Source organism: Macrosteles quadrilineatus, unplaced genomic scaffold (genome assembly GCF_028750875.1).
Source record: "Macrosteles quadrilineatus isolate MER2022 unplaced genomic scaffold, UCM_ALF_1.0 Scaffold_1__1_contigs__length_201487025, whole genome shotgun sequence".
Taxonomy (NCBI): Eukaryota; Metazoa; Arthropoda; class Insecta; order Hemiptera; family Cicadellidae; genus Macrosteles; species Macrosteles quadrilineatus.
Genome location: NW_026542594.1, coordinates 43,936,661 through 43,963,537, shown reverse-complemented (window position 1 = coordinate 43,963,537; position 26,877 = coordinate 43,936,661). Strand labels below are relative to the sequence as shown.

Sequence of the window (26,877 nt, the reverse complement as noted above, 5' to 3'; positions counted from 1 at the left end):
TTCAGTATAGGTTTTTTTTCATTAGGTACAGAACATAGTTAACAAAAACTCAGGATACTGTTGTTTATTTGTAAAAATTGTGTAGTAAAAAGATAAAATAATTTCAAATACAGTAATTTATCTAAGAGATTTTGTATTTCAAACTTATGAGCTCCTAATTTTTCTTTGTAGCCATGTTATAAATATATTTTTCTTGCAAACTATAGCTATACACACACACACACACACATATATATATATATATATATATACATTTATTTATTTAAATTATACCAGTAAGTCTAAGAAAAAGCTTAAACTAATTTACCCACTTTTATGGCAAGAAAAACAATTATGTGTAGCATAGCTGTTGTCCTTAAAAAAAATCTTGAAAACAATTTAGAGAACTGAAATCAATTATTTATTATGAATTTATCATACATTTTATTATGGGTTTTTCTTGATACTTCAAATTCTACACCTATAAGTAGGATATGAAGTTTCTTCTAAGTGTGACATTTACCATAGCATAAGTTTATTGTCTTTCATGCTTAGCTTTAGGTGTAATAGACACATTGTTGTAATTAATTGTGTACTGGATTTAAGTTTGTGGTTATCTAATGTAGGTACTGTATACTTATACTAGGCGAGGTGCTAGGTGCAGTTGAGTATGCATGAAAAGAGTTAGAGATTTTGACTTTTGATTTTGGTAATGGGGGCCTAGGTGAGTGTAAAAACCCATGTCGTCACCCCCAGGGGTGGTCGACAACTTAGGGGTGGGGGCGCAAAGTTGCGAAAAACGTTAATCGACAAATCACTTTTAACTCCCCTTGTTATCTATATATATAAAGCTCAAATCAATGATGTAAGTAAAAGATTCTTTTAAATTGACTTTTTATTTTGGTAATGGGGGCCTAGGTCAGTTTAAAAAACATTGTTGTCACCTCCATGGGTGGTCGACAAATTTCGGGTGGGGGCGCAAAGTTGCATGTGCTTATACTATACACCCGCATATGTAACTGCCTCAGGTATACAAATGTTTGAGCACTTCTAGGGAGTTGAAATTCGGCACGCTTTTTGGTCTTGGGCCTAAAACCCCAAGGAAATTCTGAAAAGTGACATTTTCATATTTTAACTCCCCCGAAATCTCGAATTTCCCCTCCATGTCATTCTTATAGGGAATAGCATTTGAAAGTGGTCGACTTCGTGTGCTCATCACTGAACCGTTTATAAAGGTGCTAGAGCCTTAAAATTTTGTAGCATTGTAGTATGGGGTCTTAAATTATCAGTAAAATTTTCAAAAGTCCCATTTTCAAATTTCAACCCCCCCAAAAATCCAAAATGGCTGACACCTAAAACTAAAAAAACACCGTTTTTTAAACGGCTATAGCTCTAAAACGGTAAGAGCTAGAAAAGATTTTAAAGAATTTTCATGGTCAGGAATTACATTTTCTACAAAACACTAATGAAAGTTTTTTGAGAATCGAACTCCTTCAACTTCAAAAAACGCCCTACTTTCAAAATTTGGTAAATTTCTTTCAAATATGTTACAAATTTCGCTATTTTTTTCTACCTAAGAAATTTTTGTGTGGAAATATTATTAATGCTTTGTATTAAGCTTAGTTTACTTTAAATCCTACTCCTACTAATAATATTATAAATGAGAAATTTTGGATGTATGGATGTATGTTTGTGACAAGTGAACGCATTAACCACTGGACGGATTTTGCTGAAATTTGGCATGATGATAGCTCACATTCCCGATTAACATATAGGCATATTCTTATCTCAAAAATCCTTTCGGGCTCCGCCCCAGTGGCTCTATAGTTCCCCATGTTAACCTTATGAGTATTCATATTAAAAGGGAATTAAATAATTTAGTCAGCTGTTTCAACTAAAAAGTTGATTCTATGATATGCAAAAGCATTAAAAACTTACAAGGATTACCAACAGGGTGCAGCACTATTATTTTTTTTTTCTATCTATGACAACAGCTAATTTGCAACCAAAAGGTGAGTGAGCGTAGCGAACGAACGTCATCCTGGAGGCTAGGTAGCGTAGCGAACGAGCTAACCTGAAGGCAAGTGAGCGCAGCGAACGAGCTCCAACCTAAAGGTGAGTGAGCGTAGCGAACGAACTTCAACCAGGACGAGATTGAGCCATGCGAACAAGCTCACTTATGAAGTAAAACGGGGCAAAGCCCGCGGGTACAGCTGATTGAGCGTAGCGAACAAACTTCAACCTGGGGGCGAGTTAGCGTAGCGAACGAGCTAACCTGAAGGCAAGTGAGCGCAGCGAACGAGCTCACTTATGAAGTAAAACGGGGCAAAGCCCGCGAACAGCTAGTTCAGCTAGTTCTACATATTACATGTTTTTTCATAACTTTACTCCTTGATCCCCAAAACTGAGGTTTAAAGTCAAAATATGAAAGGTTTTTACCACTTTTACGAGCCCATGTATTAATCTTAATCTTTATGTGCCCAGTATTATTCTTATGAAGTATAACTATGAAATTTAAAGACTTTGGTATGCTCATCTGATTCGTTTAGAAACGTGCTAGAAACTAGAAATTTGGTAGTATTGTAGTATTTGATCTTAAATTAACGGTGAAATTCCCAAAATTCCCATTTAAAAATTGTAACCCACCCAAAAATCCAAAATGGCGGACATCTAAAAACTAAAAAACACGTTTTTTTAAACGGCTATAACTAAAAAACGGTATGAGCTAGAAACGATTTTAAAGAATTTTCATGGGCAGGAATTAAATTTTCTACCAAACCCTACTTGGTGTTCTCCGAAAATCACACCCCTTCACCCCTAAAAAAAAATGCCCTACTTTCAAAAATTTGTAAATTTTTTTCAATTTTTTTAATGGGTTTTCTCTACTTTTTCCTAACTAATCAATTTTATTTTTTTATATTAATGCTTTGTACTCTCCTCTTTAAAATTTACTCTTTACTTTACATGGTTTTTAGTAGCTGCTTTCTTTCACCCCTAAAATGTAAGATTAATGTCAAAATTTGAAATATTCTAACACTGTTACGAGGCTATAACAGTTTCCCATGTTATTCTTATGAAGAATAAGCTTGAAAGTGACTTACTTCGGCGTAAGTTTCTTAACCATTTAGAAAAGTGATACAGACCTGAAACTTTAACCCCTGGAAACTACGACATGGGTATTTACACTCACCTAGGCCCTCATTACCAAAATAAAAAGTTTAAAAGAATCTTTTACTTATATTCAATATCAAGGGAGTTAAAAGTGGTTTGCCGATTTAAGTTTTTCGCAACTTTGCGCCCCCACCCCTATGTTGTCGACCATCCCTGAAGGCGACGACATGGGTTTTTACACTCACCTATAATAGGCCCCCATTAATAAAACAAACAGTCAATTTAAATTAATCTTTTACTTACGTTTAATAGCAAGGGAGTTAAAATCGGTTTGCCGATTAACGTTTTTGGCAACTTTGCGCCCCCACCCCAAAGTTGTCGACCACCCCTTGAGGCGACGACATGGGTTTTTACACTCCCCTCGGCCCCCATTACCAAAATCAAAAGTCAATTTAAATGAATCTTTTACTCACGTTCAAATAACAAGGGAGTTAAAAGCGGTTTGCCGATTTACGTTTTTCGCAACTTTGCGCCCCCACTCCTAAGTTGTCGACCACCCCTGGAGGCGACGACATGGGTTTTTACACTCACCTAGGCCCCCAATACTAAAATCAAAAGTCAAAATCTCTGACTCTTTTCATGCATACTCAACTGCACCTAGCGCCTGTCTGTACTATACTCTCTACACCACAATACCAGTAGAGAGTAGAATAACTTTGACATGAGAAAGGCAGAGGGTGGCAAAGTGCATTTGATAGCAATATTGACCAAATAGAATATAGATATGATACTTTTAAAGATTGTATGTTAAGAAACTGGTTTTTGGCATTTACTAATGAAAGTGATTAAAGTTATTCATATATTTTCTATCAACCTAAATTACTCAATTAATTTCCAGTGTTGTACTTTACAGTACAGTAATTTACAGTGTGTAATTTATTGTGTTTCATAAAAAGCAAGTAGGCCTATTGGATTTTATTTAACAAATTACACCTGAATGTCTCATAGTGTGTTTTCAAACAGTTTTTATGATATTTTTCTGTCAGCTACATATAGTCCAGGCAACGAATGCTCAAAAAAGGGTATAGAGGGAAATGTTTGGAACACAATTCCTGACTTCGTAACTTTGTTTACTATAGTTAGGAGGTTAACATAACAAAAGTCCCCACCTGTATAGCCCTTGTGCTGTGGGGGAGGAGGGCTTGAATGTACCATTTTTTCGGTTTTTGCTGAAATCTTGCAAATCATGCGTCCAAGCGAAATTATGGTCAAATATAAAACAAAAGCTTATTCAATTGCCAGCAAGTTATTTTTAATATTTTTCGATATCGTGTATGTTTTTGTGTTATTTAATATCAAAAGTTTGTAAATGTAGGGAAAAAAAATTTTCTCGTGTTTTTTTTCTTTTTTACAAGTTAACTCTTAAACCATGCACCCTAAAAACTAATGCTAGGTCGTAGAAAATCAAATTCCCTTCAATAATATAACTTACTAGGTGTAACCCGTCGAAATCGACGGCTACTTTCAAGGCTTACGCTAATTCATCTAACTGTGATAAATTGGGTGAAATATACATATTTTGAGTATTTAGCATTGTTTAAAGGGTAATAAGTGTAAAAACAATAATGATATTAATTGTATTAGTTATCAAATATGGTTGATCATTCAATGAATAACATATTTCCCATACCGTATGTCATCGGAGTTATTATTAGTATGTTAACTGGTATCTCTTCTTTTGGAAGAACCTTTAAATAGTATTAAAATCGTATTGGTGGATCTTTTGTAGTCAAACACTTCTGTGATTCCATCAGTGTAGTATGATTTTATTTGAAAAAAATTTTTTTTGGGAAGACATTCTAATTTCAAAGGGAGGTATATCTGTTACAGTGTAAGTTTGAAAAATTCCTTCGTCACGTCGCGTCAGTTCATATCGTACTTGTGTGCCAATGAATGAACCCTCTAGTATAGTTTTGAGAAATTGAATGTGGGGTTACTGTTAAAGCTGGAATTCCTTGACATGGGGGATGTAAGTTAGTTGTCTCAGCCTTATCAATAACATAAAGTTGTCAATATAATCTCTCTACGGAATGTTAGGTGTAGTGGAATATATGAAGTGAAGTTGGCTTTTATTCTTGAACTGTTAGGGGGCTCCTAGTTCATATGGTCTTGCGACTTCATTGGCAACAAATAATACAAATGACATAGCAATGGGACATTTCCAAAAAGCAAAAATACCGTAAATTGGCTGTTTTGTATATATTGAGGTTTACATATTGTTAATCAACGTATCTTGTAAAGTATTATGTGATCTAGTTTAAAAGGAATATGACCTTTCTGTCATGACAGTAGCTGCTTAAATAGTTTTTTCTCTTTGTACCATATTTTACAGCCAAAATGTTGTGTTATTTTCAATAATGTTAGCAACCCAGTGCGCTAAAGTCCGTAATATAGGCAGGTGCAAATAATTTGTCAAGATGGGTACCATTTTAGGCGAGGTTTCTATGTTTGAATTTTATTAGACACGATAAGAGCAGATATTTCTACATAAATATTTGATATGTGTAGAATAATATGATAAAATGTAGACAAAAGTGGTGAAAAAGGCAGACACCAACCCATACAATAGATATAAGATAGTTCAATAAGAAATAATTTAAGAATTGCTTTGATAAAAGGATTTTCCATGATTTCGTAATTTAACGTTATATTGCAAAACATGACATGATAAAGAAGAAAATCAATTTTAAAATCAGAAAATAACATTGCAAATACTTATTTGGTAGAATTCAGTAACTCTCAATAAATGTGTGTTGTTTGAACAGCTGTTTTATTAAAAAGTATTATTCATATGGCCAAAATGTAAACAAATCTGTGGAGGGATATTTAAAGGATTCTGGGGCAGAGTCCTAAGGGATTTTGCTTAGTTTTCTTTTGATAACTCATCTACAGACCTAGACCTTTCTTTGGACACCTCTACCAAGCTTCTACGCCCAGCCGTTCTCTCAAATTAGTGGGGACAAAGTTTCCAATTAAATATTTAGATTCCCCCATGTTAATCTTATGGGAGAAACTCCAACTTTGATGGCCTGTGGGGCAAAGCCCGAGGATTTTTATTACAGGAATTGGTGAAAGGGGGCGTCTACAAAAAAAAATACTTTATTTTGACACGTCGTTTGTAAAAATCCGTCCATTATTAACGGAGGAGTAGTGTTTTGTAGAAATCGCCTTCACGTATTATATATAAGGATATGATTTTACTAGTGTACCTTCTTCTGTTCATATTTTAAAGCAATTAACCATCAATATTAAAAAATAAAAATTAAATTTTAATTTTAAACAAATCTAGTGTTTAGCAAGGAATTTGAAGTCTTGGGACAGCTGTTGACTACTGAATATTTCAATTTATCACCTTACCCAACCCAGTCAAATAAATGGTTTAAACATTCACCATTAAGATAGATAAAGTGAGTACTGGGCGTCTAAAATAGCACAGATAGCCTACCCATTATAGAAAATATACTTGCCTAACCAGCTTCCTCACACTTGTTGATCTATCTAGACTATTTTAATGGGGAAATATGTTGTTATAATCATGTTTATGTATATAAGAATGTCTATATGGCACTAGAAACAAATCACAACCATTAAGTTGAAACAAAGATAAATGACATATTTAAGTGAATTAACATAAAACATTACTTCAGTGAGTAGCCTATTGAGTCAATCCTTACCTATCTTAGTTTGGAAAGGACTACTATCCTCATACTCGTTTTCATCCTCTTTTTCTGAAAGAAAGAAGGTAAGGGACTTCTTTTTCTCGCACCATAAACTATCTCAACAAGGATTAGAGGCTATTTTTGTATGCCTCTACAGGATACGACAAAATATCTTCAGCATTTGACAAAATCTGATTGCTTATGCAAAGTTGTATCAGAGGCCCAAAATGCATCAAGGTCTTTCATACCCCCTCTCCAACACCACCCAAAAACAAAGGGTAGAGATAATCTGCATCTTCATTTGGTATGTGTACAGTACGTCGACATCGTACTGTACGTCGGGAGTCAGGGATGCGGTGTTGTAAGTAAATACACTGGTTACATTTTAAAAGGCTCAGAGGGCCGCAAAGGGTATATGGTGTTGACTGGTCTAAGACATGGTGTGGACTGACGTGAGGAGAGGGGATTTAGGCTGTGTTCGGAAAGGTGGTGTGATGGTGGCGTGATATGTCATGGGAAATAGCCATGAGCTGCTTTATTAGAAATATCACCTGATTTTACATATTGCCAACCTAAGTGGTAACATGGTGGTACGAGTGTCAAACTATGGTAACATTATGGTATGAATTATCAGAATGGTACAGTATGGGCTCCAGCGAGAGAGGTGTCCCTCATCCTCAATCTATACAGGTACAAGTCAATTTTTAAGTCGATGTTTACCATCAAGCTTGATATCTCTTGCCTTATCCGACCGATAGAGCTTTAAAACATCATTTCCTATGGACATTCCAAAAGGTTCAGCTGAGGCTGGGAAATAACCTGCCTTCTCTGATGTATGAGTGAAAAGAACGATAAAACCCCTTTGGTCCCAGAGCACAGTCAGTATGAAACTACACTGGAGGATAATTTGAAAATTATTTTCTTCCTATATACATTAAACTGTGCTAGTGCAAAATCCGATGGCAAAAAAGCAAGCCTACAATAAGTATGCCAAAAATACCAGGATTTTAACACTGGGAAAGATGACTTCGAATATGAAGAAGAACAGTACTGTATACTCTTACCTATTTCCAAAAGAGATCCCATGGAGAAAAAGAGAATGAAAACGAGTATGAGGGTGGTAGTCCTTTCCAAACTAAGATAGAGCAAGGGATTGTCTCAGTAGGCTACTCACTGAAGTAATGTTTTATGTTAATTCATTTAAATATGTCATTTAACTTTGTTTCAATTTAATGGTTGTGATTTGTGACATAGAGACACTCTAATATGCATAAACCTGATTATAGCATCATAGTTTCCTATTACAATAGTCTAAATAGATCATCAAGTGTAAGGAATCTGGTAAGGCAGCCCACAATTATACATATATTTTCTATAATGGGTATCTGTGCTATTTTTAGACGCCCAGTACTTACTTTATTTACTTAAATGGTAAATGTTTCAACCACGAATGCTAGAAAATTACCGGTCTGGATCATAAACATTTAAACAAATTACGTTTTTGGCCTGAAAGTAAACAAAACCCCTATACTAATATAGCATTAATTAACATATGGTTTTGTTTACTTTTGGGCCAATAACGTCATATGTTTATGTTTATGATCCATACCGAGTCTTTTCTAGTATTCGTGGTTTCAACCAATTAGTTGACTGGGTAAGGTGATAAATTGAAATTTTCAGTTTTCAACAGCTGTCCCAAGACTTCAAATTCCTTGCTCAACACTAGATTCTAATACTTTTTAATTTTAGTTTTATGGTTTTAGCGAATTTCCCATATAGGGAATAAGCTAATACCGTAGTAGGCTACTCATGGCAAGACCTGGACCCGGGACGGATTTACTATTTCGTTTTGAGGTCCCTAGAGGCCAAAAACACCATCCGTTCAAATATATATATATATATTTATATATGTGTCCGTTAGCGCAATAAGTTAACTCTAGCAAAAATCATTCGATTTTGATGAAATTTGGTACAAACGTGTAAACCTACGTTTATTCGAACGAGTTCGCAAACCAGCATGATCGGACTATGGGAACAGGGGTTTATGGGGGGTTTTATGGGCTAAAAATTGGTTAATTTTTTTTAGAAAATTTATCATTTTCTTTCCAAACCATTTTGTAGAGCTTAAAAAAACAAATAATTTAGTATATTGAAGCATTATTATGTGCCTAATGGTTACGGAGAAAATTCCAAAAACTGTAAATTTAAAATTCTCATGTTATTCTTAAGGAGAATAAGTCAACTGTTGTAGTTTGCTTGTTTATGAACATATTTTGATCAAATTTGGAAAATGCATTTATTTCATACTAAACTATTAACATTTTACAAAAAAACACCTTTTTACCCTCCCTGTTGCAGCAACCTAAATACTCGTTAAACTAATGTTATTTAAATAGGGAATAAATGTGATATTTTTAAGGAGACATTTTAGTGGAAATCCAATCAAGCAAATAGAAATTCGTTTAGTCTGCAGGTTTGCTGCGGCGGGGGTATTATTTTATTTAGTTTTTTATACTAATGGCTAATTTGCTTTAAAATCTGAACGGAAGAAGGTAAACTAATATAAAGTCATATACTGTATATTATTGAAGAAAATTTGATTTTGTACAACCCTATGTCCAGCGATTATTTTTAGGGTGCATACTTTAAGAGTTAACTTGTCAAAAAGAAGAAAAAAATGAAAAAGAAATGTATTTTTATAAATTTATAAACTTTTGATGCTAAATGACGTGAAAATCATACAAGATATCAAAAATTGTAAATTACAAACTTACTGGCAATTTAATAAGTTTTTATTTTGTATGTGATCATAATTTTGCTTGGACGCATGGTTTCGGAGATTTCAGCAAAAAACCGAAAAATGTCACAGGGCTATGGTAATAATGGTACAGCACAGTGGCTAGAGGTGGGACTTTTGGTATGTTAACCTCCTAACTATACTAAACAAAGTTACAAAGTCATAAATTGTGTTCCAAACATTTCCCTCTTTTCCTTTCAGTTGCTTGGACTTAAAGGTTATCCCCCAGTAGGAAACATTAAGCATTTTAATGTTTCTCTGCTGATATTATTAATTATTATTGTTGTTAAATTCCAAACAGGAAATTGGTAACAATTCAGGCTGATTGAAAAACTATATGAAGTACTTTTTGTCATGCTCCAAAACATAAAAATACATAAAATATGGATAACAATAGTTAATTGGATACCCTAACTAGTGGGTAAAGGCAGTTTGCACTCGTGTTACAAATTATATTTTTCCTACAGTCACCCAACAAAGTGCATGGTGGAAGGAAAAAACATAGGTGTGCTATTCCCACATATTCTGACGTCACTCGGATTGCAAACAAAAGATCATCTGATTAAAACTGTCAAATCAGTATATGTATTTGTTTTGATTATTATAAAAACAATAACAATCAAATAAAAACAAATACATACTAAATTTGACAGTTACAATCAGATGATCTTTTGTTTGCAATCCGAGTGACGTCAGAATATGTGGGAATAGCACACCTATGTTTTTTCCTTCCACCATGAACAAAGTGGGCTTCCTTGCACTGATTATAGTACAGAAAGTCTTACTTTGGCACACAGTTTTTACTTTGGCCCACACCAGTATTTCAACCAAACAACAAAAAATAACAGCGTGCTTTTATTATGCATGTACGCTTGAAAATAAGCTAATTTTAATAATGTAATAAATTTAAAGAATAACAAACAAATAAGTACAGCTGAGGTATTTTTAACATTAGTTATATGGAAAGTTCCCTTTAGAAAGGAATTACGACCTTAACGGCAGTTTATGAAATAATGGATAGTTTTGCGCAACGTTTCTCGTCATGACCAACATTTTAAGTGCTGTATATGGTTTATGGGGGTGTGGCTTCTAGTTTTCTCAAAAGTTCATGGGTAGCCTACTTTGGGATTTATATATGGATGATTTATAGTAACAGTAGGAAAAATAATATAATATGTAACAGTAACACGGGTGCAAACTGCCACTTTAACCCACTAGTTACACAAATAACTATTTCCTACAGTTACTATAAATGAAATCATATAAATAATTAGTCTTTCAAACACTGTACAACGTGTTTTTAGGTTAGGTTAAATCCAAACATTGAACGAAATGGGAAACGTTGCACCAGCTGATCGTAGTTGTAGTATCTTTAAGTGTTGCCAACCTATTTCCAAGCGTACACGGATTATGTGGATAATAAAAGCACGCTGTTTTGTGTTGTTTGGTTGGAATACTGGTGTGTGACAAAATTAAAATGTGTTTGCGGCAAAGTAAGTAAATGCAGCAATTAGCAGCTTTCTGTACTACAATTAGTGAAATGAAGCCCACTTTGTCAGGGTACTGTAGGAAAAATAACTATAATAGACTGTAGATTAAACAAACAAAATATTAAATTACATGATTAGCTAAATTACAATAATCATACCGGTACTTACTTTTACTGTTATTTAAGATTTCCTGTATTGGGGCATTAACTACTTTCAAAACAATACATTTTAAACAATCTATGGTGTTAACTTATCCCCCGAGTGTTGCCACAAATGATAATATTTGACTTTTTAAAACTATTTACTATTGCCCATGTTCAGGGGAAGGTGGAGGGAAGCATATTAAACTATGCAGTTTTTAATCATAAAAACATTAGGTATAGAATAATCATATTTTGAATGGGTACCAAGTACTTTGTTCTATGATCTTAACAGAAGCATTCTACATATTTTAACATTGGCTCTGAAACTGAAAATAATTATATTAATAAACAAAGTCATACGACACTAGTATAGTAATCAATAAAAGTGATAGTAAGAAATCTGCACACTTGCATTTTGCCTCTTCTCACGGATAGACCAATGATAGACTAATTCTAAAGAGAGTGCCTCCCTTCCTTAACACCAATAAAGGTTCAATTCGTTTTCAAAAGCTGGTTGTTTCATTTGATCCAAAATAATTATACTTTACTAGATGATTGTGAATGAGTAGCAATAAACAATATATTTAGTGTAACTATCCTAAACTATGCTATGCCAAAAAGTAGGGAAGGAGGAGAAGAAGAAACTATAAAACCTATTACAAATACGATAACGGTGTTGATTGATCTTTTATCATAGTATAGCAGAGTACCCGTCCTTCGTACAGGGTTGGCGTATAAGTATAAAATGCTTATTGCAGTCTAAATAACTTCTTGATCAGCACTGTGCGTGTTATTAAATTTATGGAAAGTAAATAAAAGAAACGTATTATAACACTTAAAACATATATTTACGCTTATACTGTTACTCACAAGACGGTATATATACAAAAAAGATAGTAAGTGGTGATCGATTTCGATTGGACACTCCAATCATCATTAAGACCCAGTAGGTGAATGACCTGGGTAGTTGGGTGTTGACCCAATGTCAACACACATTTATTGATTACATTGATGTAAGACGTTTAATAAGATGTTTAATAAGACGTTTCTTTTATTTACTTTCCGTATTGCAGTCTATATTTCAAATATGTTAATCGGGAACGTGAGCTATCATCATACCAAATTTTAGCCCAATCCGACCAGTATTTTTCGTGTTTACTTGTCACAAACATCCATACATACATCAAAACTTTCTCACTTATAATATTAGTAGGATAACAGCATTTTCCAATAAAACTAATTTGTAAAATTCCAATATTTAAACCTCTCTGTATTATTATTAGGGGTCGGATTTATATTTTTGTTATTAATACTTTTTAAACAGTTTTTTTGTCATAGTGAAACGTTTATGTTGTAACCTTTCAAGCTAGGCTGTTTTGATACAATGGCAAGAGTTATTGTGAGAAAAAATAATTCACAGTTAAATTTTCTTCAATTGCCAATTTAGAGTAGGCCTACTGTAATAAGCTTCTCTGATGTATAAGTGTTTATTTCCTTTCCTCCAAAATCTAGATTGAACAAATTTATGGAAATATAACAAAACAATAGCCAGCCCACGGCCCCCCCCCCCGCAAGTTTGTTCGCCCGGCCCCCCTCTCCCAATAATCTTAAAAACATTATCACATGTATTACCGCCTAAACTTGCACTTTAGTTTGGCACGGCGTCTCCTGAGGCACCGTCACCGACCGAGGCGTCATCATCGTCTTCCATGATCGTGGCTAAATCATGAATACCTCCCGTAGTCATGGAAGAATGGAAACATTATCATAGTCTACCGTGGTTGCAACCAAACCTATGACATCATCAGATAACAACATCATCGTCTCCCACGTTCACGGCCGAATCCCTAATATCTCCCGCGACCCATGGTGACGGTGAAATCATTTTTTTTTTTGCAATTGCGACAAAATTGTAAATATATCGTCATCGTCACCTGCGGAGAAATGTTCTCGTCGATATCCGCGATCACAGCAAAAGTGTATGCCCAATCTTTCAATTTCGTGAGCATGATCCTGGAGGACATAAAGCTTTTACTTTTAATCCGGCATTATTGTATTTAGGACTGAGAAAATCGGCTAGAGCTTGATATTCTGACTTTGTGATTGAACTCTCAAGCGTGTAGGCCAGGCAATGCTCGGCTTGAAAATCGACATTATATAAAAATCTACAGTTTCCAAAGCAACCTGATTTTGAACCGATCTGATTTGGCCCGAGGCCTATAGGTAAGTAACATTTTTTACCTGACTCGAAGTAAACAAATGTAATGTGAGAAGTAAACAAATCTATAAAGTGCAGCCTCCTATTAGTAAGAAATGTAATTAAATGAGAATCCTTCTTTAGCATCAATGAAAGAATGGAATTATTTATTAGCTAGTGCCCTAACCACCTAGATTATTAATTCGCCGATTTGATCGTAAAAAAATGTTCATTTAGTTAAATCAGCATAGAGGGCCCTCTCTGGTGTGACTCACCGGGGCTAGGAGGATTAACATTAATGTTTTATCGTTTTATCCTCCTAGGCCGGGGCCACATTGGTTCTAAATGCGGCCCTATATAGCGCCTTCACACAGTCCACGAGGACAGTTGGATGCAAACTGCATGACTGATGAAAATTCTCTTACTTAGGTTGGTAGAGAATTTATATCAATCAGCCAAGTAATACAGTAATGTCAGTTAAGCTACTCATCAATTCCACGTTCACCGTGCAGTACAGATCGCCCACATGCCATGTATTTCAAATGGGAGTTTCCGCGCTACTAGCCGTCCTCAAAACATCAACACCCGTGAACCGCTACTGCGCTACTTCATACTGCTGCATAAACCCTTTTAATTTAGTTTAGGTTTTTATTTGAGAATTGAGTTATAACTAAAAACTTTGTGTTATAACTTATAACACAAATATAACACAAGTTATATGTTATAACTTGTTATAACGTTGTAACTTTGTGTTATAACTATAAAAAATTACTATAATAATTTCTGCACTAATAAAAAACGTGTTAGAAAATATTTTAGAAACAAAATTCAAACTACAGTATCACATATTTTAATTATTTTTACACAATAGCATACGTATATTTATTTTGCTGATTAGATTTATTATCCTTGTTTGGTCAAATTAACTCACCTTGATTGCCTTCTGTGATTCATTGCAACGGAAGTACACGTCCAAATAGACACACTTACAATTCTTCCACCAAACTGATTTTATCCAGCTTTAGCTTGAAAGCTTGGGTTTGTTTGAAGATTTTTTGTCATTTTGCTTGTTACTAACCACATATCATATATTTTAACTGCTTTTGCATATCAAATTAAGTTGTTAACATTTCTAAAAGAAAATAGAAGATTTGTTTAGCAAAACGGAATTAAATTCTCAATAACGTTACCACAGGCGTAACGGTTTGTAATGGTTTTCTAACCAAAAGAATGGTTAGAAAATTAATTATTTAACTTTAAAGTTTCGGTTTTCCTTATACCTTATTATTTTTCTCTTTTACCCATCAACTTACCAAACTATGAGGTTTCCGATGTCAAAGCCATGTTACTGTAAAAACGTAGGGTTAGTTTGAATTGTACACAATAATTTTACAAAAGAATGTAGTGTGTATAAGTCTAAACAGTAATAAATTAAATGTATGTATTGCCAAAGAATTAACATTTTAAATTTTTTTGTAAGGCCTATAGGTCCAACTTGATTAGCTTGCATCTAAATTACCTTATCAAGGGTTATAAAACTTACAGTACAATATATCACTCTTATTGCAATGGGAATGCAAATAAAGTACATTTTAACTCAACTATGGATGGAAGATGAGTTGGGATGAGTGATGTTGTCTGAATTTAAAACATTGATAACTAAACCAACAGCCAAAGTGTAGGTTTTACTACTTGCCACTCCTGCTTTCAAATCTAAAACTCAGTTGCATCTATACAGTAGCCTAAATGCGGGAGTATGTCTATACTATACCTTTTCAAAAAGGGACATTGAACTAAAAACATTTATACTGTATAGTCTGAACAAACCAAAGTATACTGTAAATTGATAAATAATTGGTATCAATATTGACAGTTTGTTAGTACTGGTACTTTATAGAGTAAAACAACTTGGTGTTTTGGTATTTAACAATCCTAATAATTTGATTTAAGAGTGTATATATATGTATAAATTTGGTGAAGGTGTGTTTTAACTTCCTTACTTTTTACAGAATGATAAACAAAATTCACATAAAATCCAGCCATCTTTCCTGATACCAGTACCCTCTTTGATGACTGACATTCCTATGGTAGATATGAATAACTCCCCCAAAATGTTTTTAAATGATCATGAGAAGAAATCCTCTTTGGCCTCCTCAAGATCAACTACTAGAGACCCACCTGCTATCGCGTTTCCTTCTTCTTAGTGGAGTAAGTATGATGAGTCATGGCATGAGATTTGGGTGTTTTGTCACCACATTGAAATCAAAAGAGGCATATTTTACTGTTTGTGTATACTTTCTTACTTCATAACCAAAGTATACTGTTGTAAATTGTTTTAAGAGATGCAATTAATTCATGGTCCCATTTTACAACAAAATTTATTCTAGTTATGGATTTATTTATTTTCAAGTAGGCCTGTTGATATCTGTTAAAAAATAAGTTGATGTATAACACTTTTTGATGCATTCAAATTAATTTCCAGGGTTGTCCACGAATTGAGGTTTTCTATATGCAACTGTCATGACAAGAGTGCCCTAGTTCAAATCTAACACTAAACACTAGCACCATGTTTTTACTTCTCCACCTCTTCTACCACTCATTCTAGCCAGTACCTAACCACTTTTTAGTGTTTGGTATCATTAAAGTAGCTGTGAAGAAGAATGAAGAAAAGAAAGATTACACCACTGCCAAGTATCAATTGCGGTTTGTGATTGATATGTTTTGGTTTAGGAAGTCAACCCCTTAATTGGGGTATTGAAATATATCAATGGTTGACCTCCTTACTTTGTCTATGATACCTGTCATAGAAACATTCTCTATCACTTGAGCACATTTCACAGGCAAGACCTCCTTACTTTTGTCTTTGGTACCTGTCATAGAGACGTTCTCTATCACTTGAGCACATTTCACAGGCAAGACCTCCTTACTTTTGTCTATGATACCTCTGTCATAGAAACGTTCTCTATCACTTGAGCACATTTCACAGGCAAGACCTCCTTACTTTTGTCTATGATACCTCTGTCATAGAAACTTTCTCTATCACTTGAGCACATTTCACAGGCAAGACCTCCTTACTTTTGTCGATGATACTTCTGTCGTAGAAACGTTCGCTATCACTTGAGCACTTTTCACAGGCAAGACCTCCTTACTTTTGTCTATGATACCTCTGTCATAGAAACGTTCTCTATCACTTGAACACATTTCACAGGCAAGGCCTTCTTGCTTTTGTCTAGATGATACCTCTGTCATTCTGTCTGCGGAAGACCTCCTTACTATTGTCTATGTCTCATACAAAACTCTAAGACATACACAGCTGACCTTATTCCATATTTCCACATCCACTTGAGTACATTTGATCACATCCATACACTTTTCTCCAGAGACATCTGTCATCTGGCGATAGATTTAAACAGGGGTTGACACCTTTAAATCACAAAAGTTTATTACTTATGCAATGTTTATCTCCTTATATATATATATGTATATATATATATATATATATATAAGGAGATAAACATTGCATAAGTAATACAATTTTGTGATTATACATAAGGAGATAAATATTGCATATATATAGTATTTATATATATATATATAACTTTACCTTGTATAGTGTATTATAATGGTAATGGTTATGGTAACTGTAGGCCTACATTGAACAACATTGATGTTTATTAGGTGTTTATACCTAGTAATTCATTTTATTCTTTTATAACACGAGGACTATCCAGAAAATTACAGTTCCTACACTCAGTAGCAACCAGCCATGGTAGCTAGAGTATCGTGACTTCTGTACTTTGTATGCACTGGAGTTTTGAAATGAGCGCTACAATTATTGTAAATCCCGCTAATTGTGAAGTGCGTGGTGTGATAAGGTTTGTGATAGCAAAAAATTACAAACCTATTGAAATTTATCGCCAGATTTTTGATGTGTACGACCAAGGAATAATGAGAGAAAGCCGAGTGAGGTAGTGGTGCATTGATTTAAAAAATGGCCGAACCAATGTTCATGATGAGCATCATACCGGTAGGTCTTGTGACTGATGAATTGCTAGCGAAAATCAATAAAAAAATACATGAAAATCGTTGTTCACAATCACGGAATTCTCAGAACATTTTCCTAAATTTTCACAAGTTTAGTCCATGAATTAGTCGTTAGTAAACTTAGATACCACAGATTTTGTTGCTGCAGCACTGACATTATTCTGGAGAGTATGACAAAAGTGGAAACCATGTAATTGATCGTATCGTAACTGGTGACGAGATTTGGCTAAAGCACGTCAACTGTGAAACAAAATGGCAGTCTGTGGAATGGGGTCACACGCATTCCCCCAAGAAACCGATAGTGTTTGAAGACGATTTTGGTAGACTTTCTTGAACGTAGCTAAACAATTAACTCAGAGAGGTATTGCAAAACACTCTGAAAAATAAGACGTGTTATCCAAAACAAGTATTATGGAAAACTAAGCGAAAAAGTTTAGATTTTTCATGACATCGCCTGTCCACACACGGCCAATTGTACCCTAGAGTTATTGGATGGGAAGTTTTCAATCATTCGCTGTACAGTTCGGATTTGGCTCCGAATGACTACCATCTGTTCCCAGCAATGAAGACGGTGCTCTCTCCGCAATTGTTTGACACTGGCGCTGAACTCGATGCCGGTGTAAACCAGTGGTTAAACTCACAGGCGGTAGAGTTCTTTAAAGAGGGCATTGAAAAGCTATGATAAATGCCTCAATTTAAATGGCGATTATGTAGAAAAATTGCCTAAAGGTTTGGCTTCAAAATGTATATAATATTTTTTTTTTTCATTTTGTATGTGGTTTATTTTAAAATGTCTGCAACTTTCTGGATAGCCCTCGTAGTTGTAGTTTGTAATTTAGTTAGAAAACCAAGTTGTCTATGGGAAAGCCACTACTGCTCTTGGGGGACTCACATAATATGGAGAATTAAATAAAATGCATGGCCACACAACTAATTTACAACACGGCGGCGGGTACAGGGTGTAGGTCTAGACTGACGCCGTGTCTTCCTCTCCCCACCTTCCCCCTCGAGTTATCAGCTGTTGATAATATTTCGTCGATGTTTAAAACTGTCTCATAAATTATATTGGATTCAAATGAGGATTTATCATTTAGGATGTGTTGGGGGTGTTTTTTGCCGGCCTTGTAAATTTTGTATTCCTCAATAGTATCTTAAAATCTTCCTCTTCCTTTATGGGATTGTAGAACTTCTAGATTGGTGTTGATATCTGTATATTCATGGTTGTTATTAATCTGATGTTCAGCAAAAGCAGAGTTAGGTTGGTTAACAGATGGTTTCGGGAGATGTTCTTTAAAACGTGTTTTAAATGGGCGTGAAGTCTGACCAATATAAAAGCTTTGGACAACTGTCACAATTCAGTTTGTAAACACCTGAATTTTCTGTTTGATCGTCACGGTTTGTTTTCTTATCTTTTAATACTGATGAAAGTTTATTCAAAGTTTTAAATGAAACGATAACTTGGTTTTTAGACATTTCTCTGCTTAATGTATGGTTGAGATAGCTGCCAAATTCGGTAGAAATGTATTTCGGTCTGTCTAAGGTTGTTTTTATGCGGCTACAGTAGACCCCCTCTTAACCAACCTCGTATTAACCGATAATCGGATTATCCGCCTTTGATCGTAAAATAATACAGTTTTTTTTAACCGACCTTGCTTTGAGAGCAGCTCGTTTTAACCGCCGCTTTCTAGGAATCTCGGCATTTCCGCTCCCACGCTCGGCGATGAGAACTGAACCATACCCTTATCTCCACAGGATATGACTAACAATAAGTTATTTTGTGATGATCACAAAAAATATAGCATAGCCTATTGTCAGTTTGTCATCATCGTTTGTAGCTCGAGCACATCTGATCTGATTTGTTATCTGTGCGGCAAATTTATAACATCATAAAGTGTGTTACGATTTTGAGAACTGATTATCTTATCGCATGAGTAAACAAACAATGCAACTTGTAGGGAGGGCAGGGAAGGGGTGTTAACAACTCCAAGGTCAAGATAGTTTTTGTGCCCCGAGCCTCCACTCCAGTGAGTGGCTATAAATAAAACAAAATGGTCGCTTGTATCTTTAATGAGGACAAAAGGTTCTTTACTCTATTACGATGTATTTGGAAAGCATTAATTAATACATTACAGTAGTTAAGTTATTAAAATAGGAATTTTATTGACTCTTGCCTAGTATTATAATATATTCACTGAAAGTAGGTCTATTTGACTTAACCGTGTTATGTGTTTATTTGTGACATTTCTATCAATATGAAAAAGGAGAGTAGTTTATTTTATAAATAATGCAAGTATGACTTCAAAATAATGATTATATAATTCCAGATGAATAGCACTTCATTATGTTATGATTTTAGGGATTGCCCGTTTTATCCGACCTTTTGAATCATCCGACCTAGGTCCGGTCCCATTAGGGTCGGTTAAGAGGGGGTCTACTGTATTTTTGTTCTTATGTTTCAAGATTAGTTTGTCGATGATATTGCTCCTGTAACCGTTAGCTATTGCAATATATTTAATGGTATTGACCTCTAGATTGATAGTAATCTATTAACAAAACTGTGATAAGCTGCCAATTTCTGGTTTTGTGGATGATGTGAACTATTATGGATGGTTTGGTGTGTGGTTGTAGGTTTTCTATAGATTTTAAAAACAAGTTTATTTTTGTCAGAACATCTTGAGATACTAAGGTCTAGAAAATTCAGTGTTTTATTGCTTTCGGTTTTGAGAGTAAACTTTATGTTTTTATGTAAGCTGTTCAAGTAAGTTAGTAGCATTCCCAACTGTCTCTTTGTGCCATTGAACAGAACAATAGTGTCATCTACATAACGATGATAAAATACCATTTTTTCTCTCAGGCGGTTTTTATCAGACCATAAATGTTTAATCTCAAGGTCGTTGAAATATATCTCTGCTAATATGGATGATAACGGAGAACCCATCGCCAACCCTTCTTTTTGTAAAAATATTTTGTCTTCAAACTGGAAATAAAATAAAAACTGGAAATTCTTTTACAAAATACAAAATACAAAATACATTGTTGGCGATGGGTTCTCCGTTATCATCCATATTAGCAGAGATATACGAGAAACGACCTTGAGAATAAACATTTATGGTCTGATGAAAACCGCCTGAGAGAAAAAATGGTATTTTATCATCGTTATGTAGATGACACTATTGTTCTGTTCAATGGCACAAAGAGACAGTTGGGAATGCTCCTAACTTAGTTGAACAGCTTATTTTAACAGGTATATTTTAGTGCATTAAATTCCGCGTCAATTGATATTAAATAAGTTGAAATCGGCTGAGCCGTTCAGCCGCTGTAGCTTTTCAAAATTGGGATATTTTCCTCAACATAGCAAAAAAGTTGAATATTTGATCGGTTTTCGGCTTACAACTCCTAAAGGACGCATGCTATACAAAAATGCACCTGTGGTTAGTTTGGAAAACACAAAATTATGTGTGAAATGTTTTTTTAATCAATACTGGTAATTGATTGTTAAAGTTGGAAAATTTTACTAAATTTGGTAACAACATAGATCCTGTCCTTTAAATGGATTATAAATGATTACATAGTGGTTTATTCCATGGCGATCATCCAGAGGTGTATCAAATAAGCTGTGAAAAGAGTAAGACCAAATCTGTAATTTTAAGTCTAATATTGTTGTCTGAGGTGATGTATACAGAGCTACAGACCACACTTGTAGACCGATTTTGATGAAATTTGGTATGTAGGTGGTACTATAATCTGGCTGAAATATTTAGGCGGTTTAAGGGGAATTTTACATATATCCCCCTCTCCACTTATTTGTCTAATAGCCTCTCCAGCTGATAACGCTTTGTTAGCAAATGTCAAAACAAATGAGTAATCATTTGTTGATGTTTTTGTTTACTATGTGGTTTGCTTTCTGTATACTTAAGTAATACAGTGTGATTTGAAATGGCAACTAAAGCTCCAGATATTTCAGTACAGACTAAAAAAATAGTGTTTAGTGTTTATCAAAACCTAAAGGATATAGTTAAGACCCATCCAAATGTTACAGTATTGGAATTATTCTCAAACACACAACAAGCTACTGCAGATGCATGCTCATTATCACTTCGAAGTATTCAAAGAATTACCGCAGAAGGAAACAAAAATCCTATACATAATAATTGTAGGAACCAATTTCTATCATCTACAAAAAAGAAGCCTCATAAAAAGTGGATTACAGGCCTTGACGGCTTTGACAGAGATGTCGTGCGACGTACTGTATTAGAGTTCTATGATCGAGGAGAATATGTGACCTGTGATAAACTGAAGAATGTTTTAAGAGATAAAATCGGGTTTAGAGGGGGGCGAGACTCTATGCGGAAGGTTTTAAAAAAATGTGGGTTCACATTTAAGAAGTGTAATGATGGTAGGCGTTTTTTAATGGAAAGAGACGACATAGTAACAGCAAGATTAGAATTCCTCCGAAAAATGCATGACTTAAGAGAAGATCCACTACAGCGGCCTATAGTTTACCTGGATGAAACCTGGATTAACCAAAATCATTCAAAGAAATACATTTGGCAACATTCGTCAAACGAAGGTGGTTTGCGTGTCCCAATCGGTAAAGGTTCGAGATTAATCATTGTTCACACCGGATCAGCAAAGCACGGTTTCATTGAAGGAGCTGAGCTGGTGTTTCAGTCCAAATGTACAGGTGACTACCACAAGGAAATGAACCACGAAGTTTTCACAGAATGGTTTGTAGATATGTTGAAACTCTTAGATGAGGGGTGTATTGTTGTTATGGACAATGCCAGCTATCACTCAAAACTGAAAGAAAAAATTCTCTCTTCAAAGACTAAAAAAAAGGACATTACAGAATGGCTAACCAGCAAAGGGATACCTCACAACCCGAGACACACTGTCAGAGAATTATTAAACATCGTCAGAAGTCACAGAAAGGAATATAAAAGATTCGAAATCGATGACATTGCTCTGTGGATGGGGCATGAAGTGGTGAGACTTCCCCCGTACCATTGTCAGTACAACCCTATAGAATTCATTTGGTCACAGGTGAAAGGGGAGGTGGCAGAGCAAAACAAAACTTTTAAGATTAAAGATGTGAGAAATTTACTGGAAGAGTCTATTAAACGTGTTACCGTTGAAGATTGGAAAAACTGCGTGCGACACAGTGAGAATATTCAGAAAGAGGACTTTTTAAAGGAAATAGGCATCCGTGATGACAACTTCCAGCGTATCGTAGTTGATCTCCAGAACGACACAACTGACAGCGACAGTACCGATGACATTGATATGGAGAGCACAGACGGATTCGAATTCTAACAATATTGAAAACCGTGGCAATCAAAGGGTTAATATTGATTGTAGAATAATAATGTAAATGTTGTTATAATATACCAACATCAACGACTTTAATGACTAATAATGTTATATTAGAAATTAATTATTTTGTTTAGTTACTATTTTAATTAAATTATTTTTAATACTGCTAATGAAAATATTATTCTAATTTAGCTTTGATAGCTTTTAAATTTGAGCTGTAACCTTTTGATCTTTTAATTTTATTTTTTTAATATTGCTCAAATTGAGCAGTTTACAACGCCGAAAAAATGTCACCGCGAGTCCACAGACTCGCTGTAACAAATCTGCGGGATCGCTTTCAAAGCGATCTTTTGAAAACGTAACACTGATTCGCTCACTTATAAATACGTAAGTCCACGGGCTCACTTTTCCAATCCATGAGCAGAAATGAACCTTTGAGATCGTTATTGGTTGTATAGTGGTGTTTATAGGTGATTATAGCTCGATTGAAAATAGAAAAGTGGATATATATCCACTTTTCTGTCGAGCAGGTAAAAAGAATAAATAACAACTTTTTTTAATGGTGATGGATCTCTATAAGTCTTTAGTTACTCAGTGATCTAGTCACTGGGAGAAAAATGCTCCGTCAGAAACCTAGTACGTCACGGACTCCTTTTGCGTACTGGACGTTTGTGATAGGCGTCATTGCGTCCATTTATTTGTTTGTTAAATTCAAGTTCAGGTTATTTATCTGTATATTTAACCTATATTTTGTTATAAAAAGAGCTATATTTTTTAAGTGTTACAGTAATTTAGTTAGTTTTTTTTATGGTTTTCTTAACTGTGTATGCTATACTAAACAAACTTTTAAATCAAGACGAATTTGATAACATTTTTCGCGTCACATATAATAGCTACAAACACAGATTTCAGTGCCTAAATTTAGAAATTTTAGTATGGAATACCCCCTAGGCCCCCAGGATATAATTTGAAAATCAGCCTTTTCCAATCAAAAAACGTCTAATTCCAACCATGTATAAGGCCTGTATGAATTAGGTAAAAATGAAAAATAGAAGTGGTTTGTTTACGTCTTATACATAACAGCAAACAGCTGTCTTGGTCAGTTCCAGTGGAGGGGATAAGAGTTCTTCCCCTTAAACCGCCTAAATATTTCAGCCAGATTATAATCCATGGTATATCCAGGTTTTTTCATTTTTTTTGAAATTTTGATTTTTAATGGGGATTTTTCCATAAAGCCCATCAAAACGGAAAAATCAGATTTTTTTAAAAATGGCCGGAATGATTTTAATAAACATTTAGTATGTTATAGTCCTTCAAATTCTGAACAAAATGGTACAAATCCCAGTACTCAAAAAATTAAGCTTCAAAAGTTATTGTAACTTATGTTATTTTCCCATAAAAATCCCATAAAATTACTAAAAATCAGGTTAAAAAACTGTTTTGATAAAAATAATTTTTTATAGTCCTTATAATTCGAAACAAAATAATGCAACCCCCATTACTGTAACAATTACAGTTCAAAAGTTGTTACAACTTTTGTGATTTTTTCCTACAAAATTATCATAGTTACTCCCATTGCTTAATGCTTACCCATGATAAAAGTGGTTGGCAAGCTTATGGGAGAAAGTATGTGTCAGATTGCTTATACCGTTTATTTGTATAGCATGCGTCATTTAGGAGTTGTAAGCTGAAAACCGATCAAATAATTAACTTTTTTGCTATGTTGAGGAAAATATCCCAATTTTGAAAAGCTACAGCGGCTGAACGGCTCAGCCGATTTCAACTTATTTAATATCAATCGACGCGGAATTTAATGCACTAAAATATACCTGTGAACAACATTTTCCGTAGGATTCGTCATTTAGGACTTATAAGTGAAAAACTGAAAAAAGTGCAAAATTTTCATAGTTTTTCAACTCCCAAAACTTAAGCAGACGTCAGAATCCGTCGCAAACTCACAGGACTCTTATTTGGGACCCCCAAAAGGTAAACACTTTCCAGCTTTAGACGATTTTTTGGGGAGCATATGTCTAATTTGCCTGGGCTACATATAAAGATAACCCCTCAAAACTTGACTTGTTTTATATTTTGCAAATGCAAACAAGCCACTGTTTAGTGATTCAATTATTTGATCTATTACAATTTTGTATTAGCATACATTATACTATCGATATATCAAACTATTGACCAGAATGCAACAATAAGCAGTTACTGATTGAAACAATCAATACATACCGTACTTTCAATACATGCGGTTGTTTACAATCAAAGTTCACTACAGCTAATTTTTACCCTGTGTATATTTAAAACAGCTGTTTTTGCTGCAGTATGAAAAAGTTTTTTTGTCTCAGTATATTTGTATCAACACAATAATTAATCACCTTTCTAACAAAATCATGGTCCTCTTTTTGAAGTTAAAATCATACATGAGTTTTTTTCTTGTCAGTGAGGAGGCAAGTGGAAAATTTGACTGAACATTTTATCTCATGAGCATATCTTAAGATAAAACTCCACTGAACTGAGCTTCATCATATTCCTGACATATCACAGAGCTGGCCTATAGCACAGTGATGGTCTTCATGAATGACAGCATTCAAGGCAACCTGAACAGGCTTGCTTGATCTTTGACTTTTCTCAATTTTATGAATGTGGTTTAAATTGAAATAGCATCTACATTAGCAGTTTAAGCTAGTTTACATGGCCATTTTTCTAGCATTAAACACAGTTTTATATCCGATGCCCTTAATTATCTACCGTCGTGTTTCTCCAGCTAACAGATGTACCCACATCAACACAACAACTCAGGTGGTGTGACTCTATGGAACATCCATCCTCAACTCAGCCTCCGTTACTTTTGTGCCGCCTTTAAAATATGCTATTAACACATTACTTACTTGTTTAATTAAAAAAATTAAAACTGGTTTCTTACATTTTTACTAAAAACTACTTCTTATTACTCTTCCTATATTGTTTTTTGTATTCATTGATGATCTTAAGAAAAACTAATAAGAAACACCAATACGGACTTTGGATCAAGGTATCTGAGACTACATTTGATCAAAACAGGCTATCCTTGTACTGTACCGGCTCAAGCATTCCTGTGCTTTATATGTTCCACACCACATACAGGCCCGAGGCCTATGTGGATGGGCAAATGCAAAGTTAAAAGAGGCAGCCAACCTCTTAAAAAAAGGTTAAAATTAAGAATATACTAATTAGTTATGATTTAATTTTAAGCCTTATAGGAAAAGTAATGAAATTAATTACAATTGATAGCAATATTTTACAACCATTGATTACTTTTCAGAGGCAAGAAAACTTCTACCGGCCACCACAGCACTTCTATCATCACCATCCGCCTCCTCTCGCACCCAAACCTGCATCTGACAATGGCATTTTTGGTTCCATTACTTCAGGGTTTAACAGTCTTGTGTCGAACCTTTTTGGCTGAACAGATAAATACGAGAATAAAATATGAATCAAATTGTCTATAACCACAAAACCTACCAGAACCAATGTAAATAAAAAAGCTTTACTCAATCTAGTTTTAAGATTGACCTAATATTACTGAAATGTAAAATGATATAGCTTTGGAAAAATTGAAACAAAGGAACATAAAAAAGCGTATTGCTTTTCTTGCAGTTTCACCCAATAACCATTATTTATTTACAAGATCTCAACAATTGTATTTTAATTTAAAATTGTTTTATTAACTTTTAACCCTTTGTCATTTTTACAGCAAGTTGTTTATGATCACAGTGTAAATTCCTGTATTGTTTATATATTAAAATCTCAATGATTTTATGTGGTGTTTTGTTTACAATACATGACATCTTGTGTTAATTTATTACTTTATTATTTATTTAACAAAATGTACCTAGTTAATTAGATTTGCACAAATGTATGAAAGACTGCTATGTATATAAAGTATGGCGATGATTTTAAATGTCTTTCAGGTTTTATTATTTAATTACTTATGTTGTAATTTTGAGATGGAATGAATCCAGTATGAATGATGTCTAGGTTATTTTATTAAGTAAAGTTATTTTTTTCTAAATGTATGTCATAAAATGTTTATATTTTT

General features: G+C 34.3%; 1 protein-coding gene across 6 annotated transcripts in view; it reads left to right on the top strand.

The window, feature by feature from the left end:
- The window catches only part of LOC128982858 (carboxypeptidase M), a 182,809-nt gene extending 155,932 nt beyond the window's left edge, over nucleotides 1-26,877 (top strand). For 4 of the 6 annotated variants that reach the window (XM_054401898.1, XM_054401900.1, XM_054401897.1 and 1 more), the window contains 2 exons: nucleotides 15,446-15,644; nucleotides 26,101-26,333. In XM_054401898.1, the coding sequence (XP_054257873.1) occupies nucleotides 15,446-15,640 (195 nt within the window). In that variant the 3' untranslated portion in view covers nucleotides 15,641-15,644; nucleotides 26,101-26,333. Of the gene's footprint in view, nucleotides 1-15,445; nucleotides 15,645-26,100 lie in introns of all 6 variants that reach the window. The other 2 variants (XM_054401902.1, XM_054401901.1) reach the window with 1 other exon arrangement.